The sequence below is a fragment of the Copadichromis virginalis genome, linkage group LG23, assembly GCF_057382275.1.
Source record: "Copadichromis virginalis isolate Kocher_CV1m ecotype Utaka linkage group LG23, C_Virginalis_male_GT1.1, whole genome shotgun sequence".
In the NCBI taxonomy this organism is placed as follows: Eukaryota; Metazoa; Chordata; class Actinopteri; order Cichliformes; family Cichlidae; genus Copadichromis; species Copadichromis virginalis.
The window spans coordinates 32,975,409-32,990,806 of NC_140639.1; the positions used below are offsets into that span (position 1 = coordinate 32,975,409).

Genomic DNA, 15,398 nt, shown 5'->3' on the forward strand with positions numbered 1-15,398 from the left:
TTTAAAACACGTAGGGATCGGGCTTTTCAGGCACTGGCACCTAGGCTGTGGAACTCTCTGCTGTTGTCTTTACACTGTCTAGACTCTACTGACTCCTTTAAAAAGCAGCTGAAGACATTTTTATACAAACTGGCTTTTAATTAATTTTAACTTGTATGTCTGATCTTATTGTGAAGCACTTTGTGATTTTTATCTGTGAAAATGTAAATAAATTTTACTTACTTGCCTACTTACTAAAATGTTTTTTTGCTATTAATTATGCCACTTTTTTTTTTCATTGTAAATAGCTGTGGTATACTTGGTAAGGCTGTAGAACTTAAAGAAATATACATACATATACATACATACTATTTTATCAAAAAGTCTGAGCTTGTCAATGTTAAGAAAAATCATCGGAATTTTTACAATAATTCTAACAATGTTTTGACATTTTGTTAAAATTAAAAGTACGGTACGTTTTGAGTAATTAATATACAGTTGTAAATTGTTAAGAAGATTGTCATTCATACAGAATTATTATGTAAATTGTAGGGTGATTAATTGTTACGGTGGCCCCTAGAGACAAAGCACTTGGAAACTCCAAAACACTTGCAAACTCCAAAACACATGCAAACTCCAAAGCACTTGGAAAATCCAAAACACTTGCAAACTCCAAAACACTTGCAAACTCCAAAACACTTGCAAACTCCAAAACACATGCAAACTCCAAAACACTTGCAAAATCCAAAACACTTGCAAACTCCAAAACACTTGCAAACTCCAAAACACAACGGAAGTGCTCCAGGACGCTAGGGGCAGTGTTGAGCTCGATTTGCAAAATAAACGGCAAGTTTGTCTGTATGGGACGGTCTAGTCTCCGTTGCGCTTCCCAGGTTGCCTAGCAACCATGATACTAACCACTCGAAATGTGTCATACAACTTTGTTTGACAGAAATGAAGGAGAACATATTTTGTTCATTTGTTTGTTTGTTTCTACAAGAGCTTTGTGTGATTTGATAAGTATCTGAGGCTGAGACCACAGGACAGTAAAACATGATTTTTGGGCTTCATTTCTGTACTGAACAGTTATTTCAAGATTAGTTAGTAAATAACAATTAGCTAATGTTGTTCATGAGACTAAAGTCATATCCCTTTGGTAATGTGAATATAATATGGCCAATATTATAGTTATTATATTATTCATTATTAGCTATTACAGCAGTGAACATGAACTCTGTGTCAAATACTGAGCCTCAGTACAGATTCAAGTTGCAGTTATTTATATGTCTTATCACCTTAAATCTTCACTCAAAGACAAGTATCTTTCACAGTGTATATATAGGTGTATCATATATAAGAGACAAATGTTGTTCCTTCAGTATGTTGGCTTACATATATTTATAAAAAGAAAATGTACAAGCTGTGATAACTGTTTCTGATAAAATGAAGAGTAGATTGATATATTGAATAGTCCTTTATTGTCATATGTCATAACTGCTTTAAGTCATACAGAATAGATATCAGAGCCTTAAACAGGCTGACTTCTGCTAAATGGGTCAAACTGGGCAGAAAGTCTACAAACACATAACATCCTTATAGAATATGATGTAACACTATAGATCAACTTACCTCAGAATATATAAAGCATATAAACAATTACAGCAATATGATGCAACAAACACAGCAGTGCTACTAATCCAAAATACTCAAAGCTTCATAGAACTGGAACAAATATTTATTTTTAGGTCCATTCTGCTGCTGATACATACTTTAGGTTTCTGAATATTAAACTTGTTGCTGCCTTTCATAGTGTGTAACTTGAAGGCCCTGAGTACTTTCTCCCACACTGAAAACACTGGGAGGATAAAATTATTTGAACATTACCTAATAAGACTGATTCAGGACAGACAATTAGTGATTCTAAACTTTTCTAGCAGTCCTTCACAAACAGGGAACAGTCTGTCTATTCTCTCCATCTGTCAGCTGCTGCTGGCTCTTCCTCCTCCTCTTCCTCACACACTGTTGAGTTTGTCCTGGTGGATCATCAGGGGTGCAAAGCCTCACAGATGATGTGCAGCAGTGGGTCCCTCAGTCTGTCCTCACTCTGGACACTTGCAGTTGTCACACATGGAAATCAAATGTGTGATAAGCTGCAAGACTCAAACACAAGTGTAACTTATAAATACATGTTCATACTTTTATTACACAATTCGAGAGAAAGAAAAAGAGAGAGAGTGCAGGACAGATAGACAGGTGAGTCAGGAGTCTCAGGTGTATACACTGCTACAAAACAGCACAAGAGAAGGAGGATTTAGTGTTTGTGTTATTACGAAACAAGAAGAGTTCCCAGATGGTACAGTGGACACATGTGTGACTCCTGTGATTAAAGCATCTTTCTTTCAGCTTAACGAGTGAACCATCAGCTCGTTCAAACACACGTTAAAGTCCGTTTTAACCGAACAGAGGCAGCAATATAACATAGCTAACATTAACAGTGCAGTGGATCCTGCTTGTGCCGTGATATTCAGGACTGCAAACCGAGCAGCATCACTGACTTTCAGCCTGTTGTGTTTGTGGATATATGACTGACTTTAATTATCCATAAAATCATCACATTCTCTGTAAGATTAAAGTCAACTATTGAACGGTGTATAAAGTAAAGGCTTTAAAACCAAGTTAGTACAAACATCGCTAATGCCACATAACTTTCCCGACATGTGGCCAACAGTAATGTTTTAATGTTCTTCATTATAAAAACATTTGCGCATAAATAAGTGGCATAATATTCAGTACTTACTTCTGAAAGTTTGCTCTTCGGTGGCTCCTCTTCCACCGTTTTTTTCGGCTAAATTATCCACACCACCGCCGCGCTATGAAATCTGGGATATGTTGGGCCCATCCTTAAAATTCAGGGAAATTAAGGACGCATTTGAGGGCCGCATTTCGAGCAGCCTTTGAATTGGGACAGCCTTCGTCGTGTCGCTGTGACGTAATCGGCCTTAAAATGCGGTCTTTAAGGCTGCAGACCCTGAATTGGGATACAGCCCAAATCCGGTCATTGGCACTTCCTGGCTTGTGTAGTTACTAGGTAACAAAAGCTCAACACTGCCCCTACACTGTTAGAAAATCCTCCGTCAAAATACGGGAAATGTCCTGGTAATTTTCTGCCAGTACATTTTCTGTTTTTCTACGGACTATTTACAGTAATTTCCTTCAACCCACAACACGGATGATTCCGTAAATTCACAGTATATTCTCCGTACCATTCACGGACAGTTTTGTTATTTCTAATACGGATAATTCCGTAAATTCACAGTATATTCTCCGTACCATTCACGGACAGTTTTGTTATTTCTAATACAGACAATTCCGTAAATTTAAAGTATGGAGAGTTCTCCAAAACCCTTACACCCCTCCCCCTCCAAAACCAAACAAACAAAAAAAACAAAATCATATTCCAAGGATTTAATAATTTCCATGGGGTGCTTAAAACGACAATACATTAAGATACATAAATATTACATAATGAACAGAGCTTCAAAATAGCACCGCTATGGACATTTATATCACAAATTCAGTTTCAGTCTGATGTTTCTGAATAACATGGATACATAAATAACAGCTGTAAATGGCAAATTACTTCAGTAGAAGAAAATCAAGCCCCTGCCATTGGTAAAAATGTAATTAAACCTATTTAAACAAGTCAATGAAGACCAATAATCTGAAACAATCAACAATGTGCAAAACAATGTTTTACAAAGATGTACTTTAAACAATAAAAGAAATGTTATGTGAATGTTTTAATACAAGGTACAAATTTCAAGAAATAACCACCAGTAGCTCTAAACCAATACAAATGCTATAGTGGTTTCATTGTGAACATTTACTACAAACAGATCTCTTATGCTATGTTTTACCAATGCAAAACATGGGAATTTCATCTAGCATTGTTTATAAAATTGCATTTTTTTGTCCATTTCAAAAAGCTGTTTAATTCTTGCTTGCTATTCAATATGAAACTTCAAATATATGATGTACAGTTTAGGGAGATAGCAAGCATGAAGGAGAGAAGACCGAGTTCCATGTGTACGTGAGTGCATCCTCTCAGTACCTTTGTCCATTTGAATAACCTACTAAAAGCAGCCCAAAAAGTTCCAGTTTGATTTCCAGTTTCATTTCAAATTTTCCAGGGATTTTCAAAGTTGTTGAGTTCAGACAGGAACTTGAGCAGTCTCGGTGGAACGTGTAGTTGCTTCATTCCCTTCATCTCAGCCTTTGACCCTCGTTCTGGATTTATTCCCAGGAACACTCTTTAGGAAATAGAAAATAGTTTTTGATTACACACTCATAAAATATGAATGAAAACTACAGGCTAATGTATAGGCTAAGCTACATACTTAGGAACTACATACTTAGGGAAGATAGTAACTTTAATCATCGCCGTGCTCTGTGTCAGTTTAAGTTTGCCATACAAAAAAAAAAAAAAAAACGCCCACAGGATTATTTGTTTATCCATTTTAAAACCTATCAAAAATCATACCCAAATTTCATACATGCGTGACAGCGTGAGAAGGAAGAGTCAAATTACTGATTGCAAGAATTGCTTGAGGGGTCAAAATTACCAAAGCAGCTAACTCCAGTCTTCTTTTCATTAAGATGAAAGAAACTGATCCTCCACAGAACTTAATGTTGTCAAGACAGTTCAGCAGAAACTCTTGATCTCTGCAGTCAAGTTTGATGGGCATATAAACCTGGATGCCATACAATCTGAAGACTTAGAAGACAATTCCCAAAAGACAAGCCTCCCCAGACGCACTGTGAAAATGGTCATGCCATGGAAACTAAACAAAAACCTAAACTGGAAGAAACTAAACTATGACAACTGTGACTCGAAATGGAGGAAGGAACACAGACAACCTGACAAAGACTGAATGAAAACACAGACTAAATACCCACAGGAGGTGATCAGGGGAAGTGGAAACAATATTAATAATCCAGAACTGAATCCAAAATCCTGCTCCTCACATACAAGGTCTTAAATAATCAGGCCCCATCTTATCTTAATGACCTTGTAGTACCATATCACCCTATTAGAGCGCTCCGCTCTCACTCTGCAGGCCTACTTGTTGTTCCTAGAGTATTTAAAAGTAGAATGGGAGGGAGAGCCTTCAGTTTTCAGGCCCCTCTTCTGTGGAACCAGCTTCCAGTTTGGATTCAGGAGACAGACACTATCTCTACTTTTAAGATCAGGCTTCAAACTTGGAACACCAGCATACTTGATGATGTCACAGGTACAGAGTTTTTACTGCCGTCCCCTCTTAATTTAACTGTGATTAATATGTTATGAAGCTTAATTTTAATCTCAGCCAAACCGATTTACTCAGGAACAAATAAAACACTGAAATAAACCAAACATTCACATTTCGAAGTTATCTAAGAGACTTCTATACCATTTTTAACCTGAGTAGTTAAAGACTGCGGGGGGAGGAGGGGGAAGGGGTGTGTGTGGCTGGGAGTCTGCTGTTCTTGCTGGCTCTAGTAATCCTCGACCTCCCAGCTGGTGGGAAACAGATGTCTCCGAAAACATCGGAGAATATTTGGAAATCTGGTATCTTGATAAATCGAGCAGATATTTGAAGCTTACACAGCTACATTCTCGCTTGAAAATAACTTGAAAGTTTGTTTTGTGACCCAGAAAGATTAAGTTTTTAGCCATTCTCCTCCACCATTGCTGCGTTTGGGTTTTGGACCAAATGCATTCTGGGATATTTAGCTGTACGAAGTGCACACAAGTCACCACCGATGCATGCTCGATAAAACAGGTGGAGCAAGAACCCATATGGGAATTTTTCGTAACTTGAAAAGAACTTGACACTTTTGCAACATAAGAAATCACAAATACAAAAATAAACTCAAAATGCTGGGTCACAGACGCAGCCCCTGACTTGTCTGTCATAGGGTTCTGCGACATGACAACAATCTCATATCCCGATATAAGACATTTATCGTCCTGTCAACGATATAAATCACAAAAATGTAATATTTTATGTAAATTCTGTGAATCTCGGGCAACTCGACTTGCGTGAAGTGTTTCCAGCTGGGCGTCCTTTACCTGGAGTCGAGTGTTTTAACCGTTGCATGAAACTATACATTTTTAGACAAGTTGTAACGGCCACCATTTTCTTTCAAAGTTTGAGTCTAAGGTTTATTTTTTAGCACCTGACGGCTCTTTTTTTTTTTTTCTTCTCATCTGTAAACTCTCTGCTTACACTTCACGTGATTCGGTTTATTTTGAAAAGTCTCAACAGGATCTTGAGCTTTATTGTGGAAGGTTTACGTGGAAAACAAACAAATGGACAGCAGAGCCACACAGTGGTTTTACCGTCATTGTTGCTAACGACAACACGTAAAAACAGGCGTTTGTCCGTCCATGGTGTGGTTATATTAAATATAAGAGAAAACTTTAAGAAATTAATATCTCCGCTACAGTGACCATCAAAACGATGAAAAAATATTGCTGTAAACAGTTTATTTTATGACACCACAAAACAAACGATAGAGTAATAGGAAACAACAGATGTTTTTGTATTGTCATCCGATATATCCAACAACCCTAGTCTGTCACATATACTCTGTGTGAACCTGAGCACATGAAACTGTGGTGTACCTGCCAGGTATGTTGTTCTATAAAGACATCAGACCCTTGTGCTATCCTCAAAGATTACATTTCTAACAGTTTGTTCAGAATCTCCAAGACTGTATCATATACGATGCTGCTCAACCAGTGAAAAATCAAAGTGCTTACCTTTGAATGAACTCCAGGGTAAGTGACATCTCTTTTGGGTATTTTATGTTCAAGACATAAAACAAAGCAAAAGTGTACGCCAGAGCCACAATAGGGGAGTTGATGTGGTCGTTTACAATTTCTTGGTCAACAGCTACCTTGAAGTGCTGGTCACCTTAAAGCATAAGACATCAGTATTACTAAAGACAATCACAAATGCCCATATACGTTTGCTTATTAGGATGCCATTAGTTGCGACCTAAAACAGCGTCTTCTTGGGAGTTCATGTTAAAAATATACATCAAAACAACATTAGCCGTATACTAATATCATAAAAACAATGACAACCAGGTTAAATTCCACAAGTGTCTCTTAGGTGACCTGCTCTAAAACCTTTAAACATATTTTTTAAAATCCAACTTCACGGATAGTATTGCCATTATTTTTTAGAGTTGGTATCTGTAATGTAAATTAGCTTTAATAATATAGCATTTCATGCCCAATCTGTATAAAAAAAGTGGTCTTCATAACAGCCACATGTCAATTGCTATGTCATATGCATATGACCATGACTAAAACCAGTACTTAAAGGAAATGTGGCATAGTTTTTACAATAGCTATGTGTATGAATAACAAGACATGCCTATAACTTAGTTAATTAAAATAATAGCAACAATAATAAAGTAATACATTTTTTGGTTTACATGCTTTTCAGCAGCACAGGACCAAATGTATGAATAGGTGAGCAGATGACATCAATCACAACAGAGATGAAAACGTATACCATATAGATATGACTAGACCAAGATGAAGATAAAAAACCAACACAAAATGAAAAAAACCTAATAACGATATTTGAACAACCTGCTCAATTGAGATCTCATCTATAGACCATTCCTGTTACCCAACTCAGTGCATATGGTTTTGACAATGTTTAACTCCAGTTTGTTCATTTTGACACATTTGGTAATATTCGTCTTTAGTTCTTCTAAATTATTTAAAATTATACTAATTTGGTTGTCTATATACTGTCTGAAGACAACCAACCCTCTCAAATCTAATGCTGCTAATGCATTGGATGGTAATATTCCCGGATTTTTAACTGGAAAGTGTGTAATATAGACTACAAACCCATAGCAAGTATGCAGGGGGTGCATGGGATGCTCAGTCCATCAGCTGTGCAAATCTGTTGCTGTAAAATAAAACACAGAAACATAGGGAATGTCATTGTGAGCATTACTTGGGCAATGCAATTGATTGGTCTGCATTTAGTTTAAGGCATTTCATGCAAAAGCACATTTTATGTTTGAGTACATTAAGCTGGGGGGGGGCTAAACCCACCTCATTTTGGTACATAAGATGGTGAGGGTTTTCCTTGAAGTACTTTGCAATTCCAGCTATCAGTGATAATGGACCTTCCAGTATTTCGATGCCTTTTAAGTTAAGAAAGTCTTTTATGGGCTTTTCTTTGATTGTTAGTTCTTCTGATAGCCTTGTTTGAACTGCAAAGCCAAGGAGAGTCTGTGTGTGCTCAAAAAGGTGGACTGCCTCAAAAAGGAAGGGCCACTCATCCACTATTTTGTTTACAGCAGTTCCTTTGTTTATAGTTGCACGTTGGATGCAATATGTTTCAGCCATCAGTTTTCGAACAGATGATTCCTGAAGACGGTCAGTGTTGAAGGCTCTTTTTAACTCATCTTGCCTAATTTCTAGTTCTTCTGTGTCCTCAACTGCAGGCTGCCACTCAACACATCCATACCAATCTGAACATGTAGGCTTCTTCTTTCTGGCTTCATCATCTGCCATTTTCTTTGCTGAGCAGACCGTTAATGGCCTCCTAACATTTTCAACTCTGTTTTCTAGCTATATAAACAAAGACTCATATCCTGTTCCAATGACTTTAGTTCCACTGAGCTCTCTGTCTTGAAAAGAGAAGGGATATTCCTGCACAATCTGCCTTGCAATCTCTCGCAGCTTTGCTCTTCCTGGTCGTATGTTTTCTTTACAGAGGACATCATCAATAATAACACGAACAAGTTCTCTTCTCTCCTTAGGCTTTGGTCTCTTCTTTTCCCTCAACGCAAGCATGAGGTTGGGAGGCATTTTGTGCCATGGTACAGCATATGGCTCACAGGGTAAGGAATAATCCATGGGACCAGGAGTTAGAGATGATGTTTGGGGAAGTTTGTCACTCTGTGGCAAAGGTCTTGAAATGGAGACCAATCCAACTTGTTGCTCTATGAAATACACAAATTAATATTAGCTCAGTTTTTAAAGTTACTCACACACATAATTTTAGTCTCAACAATCTGGGGAAGGTATACACAAATCTATTCATAACTTTGCTTTGGTAGCAGCATTTCCTTTGGAAAAAGAATTGCACACACACCCCAAGACTTACCGACACTGAAGGCCTGAATCAGTCTTCGACACTGAATGGGTGGTAGAATTCCATCGACGTCCTCAATCCTGACAAAGTTAAGGTCATCTACACTGTTTACTCCAATCACTTCCAGTCGAGCCATGAGTAAATCCATGAGATCATTGCTGAGCAATGGCATAGCTTTTTTAACCAACTCTTTTACTAGCTCCATAGTGGCATATGCTTAAGCGGGAGGAGGGACCTTGCACCTTTCTGATAAAAGGAAAGGGGAGAAAAATCACCAAGCTGGTCAATATTTTTGCAAATGAGCTTATCAGAACAAATTTTCTCAAGTTCATAGACCCCAAGCTCAGGCACCCAGCTGGCATTTTTCTCCCTCAGCAAAAGAAGGACAGTTGTTTCATTTTTAATAACAATGCTTACTATTTGTCCTAACTGTAGCTGTCTCTTGGTGTATCTCATTAGGACAAGGAAACCATTCTCATATGAAGTACCCCTGACTTTAACTTTATCTGTCACAACTGAGTTACTTGAGGTAACTTCAAAGTCTGCAACTGCCGCTCTTATGCCACCATCATACAGATCTGGATAAAATGTAGTTGAGTTGAAAACCTGAACCTGTGGACTGAACAGGCCACCATGACTCTGATAAGCCTGGTACAACTGATGTCTATCAGCAAGAGACTTGGTCACATTTTTGAAGTTTTTACTTGACCTGATGCACCTTTTGAAATAACTATGCTTGCTTTCAAAGCGCATAGTCCACGTATGTATGAGTGGACCAAACTGTAAACTCAAATCAGCATAGTGAAGCAGATAGTGGTGTTTTGGTCTGAGATTTACATGTGGGAATAACTCCTGCCTCATTTCCACATACTCTTCGACGAGTACCTTCATGTATGCAATCTGCGACTCTGATAGCATAGGTGCACAGACAAATTCAACCAGCTCCCTCAGAAGAAGTATAAGCAGCCATACAGCATTGTCAGCATCTTTAATTCTGTCATGCACCAAAATGGGTAAAAACCTCAACAGCCACCTGTTCTGGGCTGCATGGCCTCCAAGCTTTATTCCCTTGTTGGAAATGGCATTTGGTTTGTCACCACTTTCACCAGAAAAAGATCCAAGTCTGTCATTTAGTGACTCATAGCTGAACCACTTTTTTGTTTTTATTAGGAACTGCAAACATAGTGCTATGTCATAGTCAACAACACCTTCAAAAAGGTCATGTGCCAGACATGGTGGCAGTCCAGGCTGACAAACATGAAAGTTAGATAATCTGTTGAAAACACTGTTGCCTTTAATTCCATGATGCATTGTTACATCAGGGTGACTCTCCAAAAAATCCAGAGACTCGTTATATCCAACAGGATCTCTATGCATGGCAACTGTGAGTGAGTTAGACCTAAAGTCATCTTTTGTAACAAGACAATATCTACAGAAATACTCACAAGAGCTGAAATTTTCTGTAAACCCACCAATCATGTGGGAGCCCAGGTTATCTCCCATTATGCATGCAACAGTACCAGTATACAGCTTGCCCTCAAAAGATATGCCTTTTAACTCCAGCTCACACAAGTCTGACACAAGTTTACTGAAAACTTTATCCACACCAAAATATTTGCAGTCTTTCTCTAAACAGAGCAGTACCAACTGTATTTGGTCAATAGCTGATCTGTGGTGTGTACATAAATTTCCCAAGGTTAAGTAGACAGCTAAAATTTTGTGCTTTCGTTTGGCAGATCCAAGAGGGTTGGCCACCTCAAAGGAATCTTGAAAAAGCATCACCTTTAAAGAATCTGGATCTGAAGAAAACATGGCATTAGATTTAATGACATGCCCATCTGTAATATCACAGATTGCACCATCAGCAGCAGAAACAGAATTAAAACTCTGTTGAACTGCATTTCCCTCTTTCAGCAATGCAGTGAGGCTTTCCAGAACTGGAATGTAATGATAATGCCTCTTCTGCCCATTATCATTGTACCCAAGCTTGACTTCCACAGGGTGAACATAGTTATAGTGTGCCTTGTAATACTGCACCCTTCTATGGTGTGTAGATAATGAACCATTTTCATTCAAGGTTTCGTACATAGGACTCTGCTTGTAAACAGTTTGCTTAAGACATCTTAATGTCTCAGCTGGAACACCATACTGTTCAAGTTCTTGAGACAAAACATCCATTGTGTACTCCTGCTGAATATCCTGAAGGGTTTTCATTTCATTTGCAATCCCTGTAATTGTAGATGCTGGAACTAAACACTTTGCCTGCAATCTCAAGAAAAACAAAGCTAGATTTGTTGTATAGGCATCTTGAATGTTATGATTCGCAACATCAGTGCTTTGGGCTGCATCAGTCACATCAGTGTTTTCAGTAACATTTTCTGTTACATGTGCTCCTTCACCTAGTAAGGGCTGTCCAACTTCACATATATGTGCAGGTGCTATCTGGGTGACAGTCCACCCTCTATGACACCTGGAAATGTGAGATGAAAAGGATGTCTTTACATTAAAAGTTTTTGCACAATTACCAAAAGGGCAAGTTACACTTAAACCCTCTTGTATGTGACCACTTAAGTGAGTCACAAGCCTTTTAACATCTGCATATTCTCTGTTGCAAAAATTCAACAAACACTTTAGCTGCACAGACACATTTCTGTTCCAGGTTTGTCTGGTACTTGTATCTTTGTGTGTCCGTGACATATGAACAGCAAGGCAGCTGTATGAGGAAAATCTTCTGCCACAATCTTTATGGCCACACGAAAAAAATACATTGTTAATGTGTCTGTGTGATCTGCAGTGTTTCAGGTATTCAGTCAAAGAGATGCACTTAAATCCACAAACATTGCAAGTCAACATAACTGAATAAGGATGCACCAATCAGATATCATTCTGATCCAAACACTAAGAGATGGAACAAATAGTCATTGTAATATGTCAAACTACAAGCCAATACATTTAATTCAAGCCTGTTTCAGTGTTTAACTTGCCACATTTCAGTGGCAGCTAGTGCGAGTTTCCCTCCTCCCCGCTCTCACTTACACCGGAGCTCAAAATGATAGCTTCCTTTTCAGTTTCCAAAGGTAACAAGCTCACATGGCCTTGTTCCAGTTCTGCCAATGTTTGTTGTTGCAAAAATCATTTAAGGCACCCACTCCACAGATCACAGCTGTCCTATGGAGAAAAAAAAAATTCAAGATCTTGAAAGAGCATGTTTTTACTTAAAAGGAACTTTACCTTTTTATTCAATTATTAATATCCTCAGTTTAAATTTTTTACCAAATTAACTAGATAAGCACCAAGTTAAAAAGCATACCAAAGTTAATTAAATGGTGTCATTAATAAATGCAGTCAGTCAATATAAAACCAAGCTTCATATGGGCTAAAAACCAACCAACCAACCAAAAAAGACACACACACAAAAAAAAAAAAAAAACCCAGTGCAATCTGTAAGTAAAAAAATAAAATAAAAAAAAATCTATGCATTAAAAAATGGATATTTACTCTTCCTACTTTTCACAATAAAAGTCCTGCACAGTCATTGCTGTACTCTGGTTATATGACATGTGACTATTGTGGTTATATCAGTTTTGGACAAGTATCAGATTTCATTTTTTAATTTCTTTATACATTAAGGAATATACTATTTTCCCTTTTCTCTTAAAAACATCTGTTAAGCTAAAATTGTGTCATTAAGAAAAAGCATGGGTTACAAAAAACAAAACATTTGTTCTATTTAACAAAATAAAATGCAGAAATAAGTGTACAATATTAGCTTTCCCACTGCTAGTGAAAACTGTTTTCTTTCCAAATAAATCTCTCACTGAACTAACACAGCTAATCCCCCAGCATGTTTGTACTCTATTGTTACCTCGGCCAGGTCCGCGGCTCTGAACCGTGGTAAAGAGACCTCTGGCTAAAACGTCGGTTCCGTGTCGGGCTCGTAGCTGGTAATTACCTTTACTGTCTGGGTCAACTTTGCTAGCTAGACAGAGAGAGGCGCTGAAGAGCTGCTACAACGGAACTTTCTTGTTTCGGAGGCGGCGAACACAGTGTACAGTCGAGTCTTCACAGCCTACTTACAACTGGGCTCGTTTTTGGCTGCAGTGGTTATTATTGTAATTATATGCTTTCATCTTCTGTTTCTCGTCGGTAACAACTAGTACTTATCGACTCTCCTCTTTCTCCCTTCCTCGCGCTCACTGACGCGCGCACACACACAACGGGAGGGGCAGTCCCACACATTCAAGCACGGACTACACCCCCCATCGGGCTATGTTCTTAAAGGGCTATGCTTGTAACACTCTGCTAATATTGTCTTCATGTTAAATAATTTTTTGAATAATGTTTTTTTTTAAAAAAATATTTAAACGTCACGCCAATATGGGCCGTAAGTAAAGGTGACGCGAGCTGCGAGTTTGAGACCCCTGACACACCTTAATGCAAGGTGCATTTCCCCAGAAACATGTCAGTTGACGGAGCTAGCAAACATTGTGATTGGCCTTTTAAGCACAGTCTATTTTCTGCTTTTTCCCCCGCAGAGTCTTTAAATTCATCACCAAGCGGATAACAAATTATTCCTCATCTTGGGAATATTGTTTGCACCAACTGTAATCTCCAACTAACCAAGCATATCAAACTCCCATTAACTCATTAGTTAGCTAGAAGGCCTACATTTAGCAAAGCATAAACCATACGATACAGGGAATAAACTTACTCATACCATAAGCATTTATTTATACGAATATCTGTCAAATAAAAACTGGTGATTATATAGCGAAACTCTGCCTAACAGCCAAACAAGCGCCATACACCAATAGAATTAAATATAAATTATTGTTACTTCAAGATTACTCAGCAAATTCTTCGATGTGGCAGACACGAACTGACCATTATTAGGACAATTTTCAACAAAAAACACGTAAAATTAAGTCTTTTAAGATATACATTTTAAAATGTGAAATACATATTGGATATTTACCTGAGAAAGATGCAAAATTGTCTCCAAATCCCTGCGCATGAAGATGGCTGCCTTGATTGTAAATTTTCCCGCTTCTTGTCGATTCTTACTCCCAGAATGCAATGCATAATTAAAGAAATACGGAAAAAAACCTGTGAAAAATCAAAACGGAAAATTCCTTCATAGAAAAACGGTAGATTGTACAGTATTTTTACGGATTTTTTTTTACAGTGTAGCGTTCCTGGAGCACTTCCGTTGTGCGTTGGAATTTGCATGTGTTTTGGAGTTTGCAAGTGTTTTGGAGTTTGCAATTATTTTGGAGTTTGTACGTGCTTTGTCTCTAGGGGCCACCATAAATTGTAGATAATGTTACAGATTTTTCCTGTTGTTTTCAAAGACAATGTGCCATATTACTGTAAATTAATATATTTTCAACTAATTAGCAGTGTAAAAATAACTGCAAATCACTGTTTCTCAATTTACAGAAATGTAATATACATATTACAATCATTTACTCTTTTTGATTTAATGTTAATTTACCGTTGCCATTTTACAGTTATTTACTGTAATTTTTACATACATATCTTACAGTGATATTTTACACAATTTAATACTAAACGGAAGAAGACAAGAAATGAATAAACATGCATGCGTAATCGTAATATACTCTATTTTTGCTCATATGTGTGTATTTGTTCATTTATTAATTAATTAATTTTATTTTATTTTTAATGGCGGCACCGATCATCCTCCATACTAAAAGTGGCCACACCGCGATTAAATCCCGCTACCTCCATAAAAGAGGATCGCTAAGCAGCAGCACTGCAGTCAGTGCACCACATCTGCAGCTAGTTTTTCAGCACACGAGACTGTAGACAGAAGATTATATGGGAAGAAGTGAACTAATAAGCGCTGATTTACAAGGTAAGCGTGCCTATTTTCATACACCGGTGTCGACTATATGGCGGGGACTGCCGCTCAGCATCAGCAGCAGTGATATCCCTGTATCCACATGTCCGAAGCTAAAATGATGGCAAGAAATGCATTTAGTTTGCAATCTACAACATGTTCATATAGCAATACGAGAACATTCCACACATTCTCTGTTTTTTAGGGTTTTTTGAGCAATCCATAAACTAAAATGAACAAATGGCTTTTTAATCAGTCGCATTTGGTCTCATTCATCCTTCACATGCTCTGTCACTGAATTCTGCACTGTAGCAAATAGCCTACTGTAATATATAGATGCGCTTTCAATGTCCACAGAGCCAATCATTCAAAATAAATCAGCA

General features: G+C 37.8%; 2 protein-coding genes across 3 annotated transcripts in view; one reads left to right on the top strand and one right to left on the bottom strand.

Moving 5' to 3' along the window:
- Positions 1-3,099: 3,099 nt before the first annotated feature.
- On the bottom strand, positions 3,100-14,171 carry LOC146681412 (uncharacterized). Of its 2 annotated transcripts, XM_085448305.1 has the most exons (7): positions 14,128-14,171; positions 12,189-12,320; positions 9,165-9,398; positions 8,105-9,000; positions 7,895-7,955; positions 6,785-6,938; positions 3,100-4,289 (listed from the first exon to the last, which is right to left on the bottom strand). In XM_085448305.1, the coding sequence occupies exons 4-7, from the start codon at positions 8,567-8,569 to the stop codon at positions 4,157-4,159; spliced, it is 813 nt and encodes a 270-aa protein (XP_085304431.1). In that variant the 5' UTR covers positions 8,570-9,000; positions 9,165-9,398; positions 12,189-12,320; positions 14,128-14,171; the 3' UTR covers positions 3,100-4,156. The 2 variants fall into 2 exon arrangements, with proteins under 2 accessions (XP_085304431.1, XP_085304432.1); XM_085448306.1 differs by lacking the exon at positions 14,128-14,171 and having other exon boundaries at positions 12,189-12,560.
- Positions 14,172-14,947: 776 nt separating this feature from the next.
- slco4a1 (solute carrier organic anion transporter family, member 4A1) overlaps positions 14,948-15,398 on the top strand; it is a 30,314-nt gene continuing 29,863 nt past the window's right edge. The window contains exon 1 of the mRNA XM_085449174.1: positions 14,948-15,030. The gene's annotated coding sequence lies outside the window, so the exon portion shown is untranslated. The remainder of the gene's footprint in view (positions 15,031-15,398) is intronic.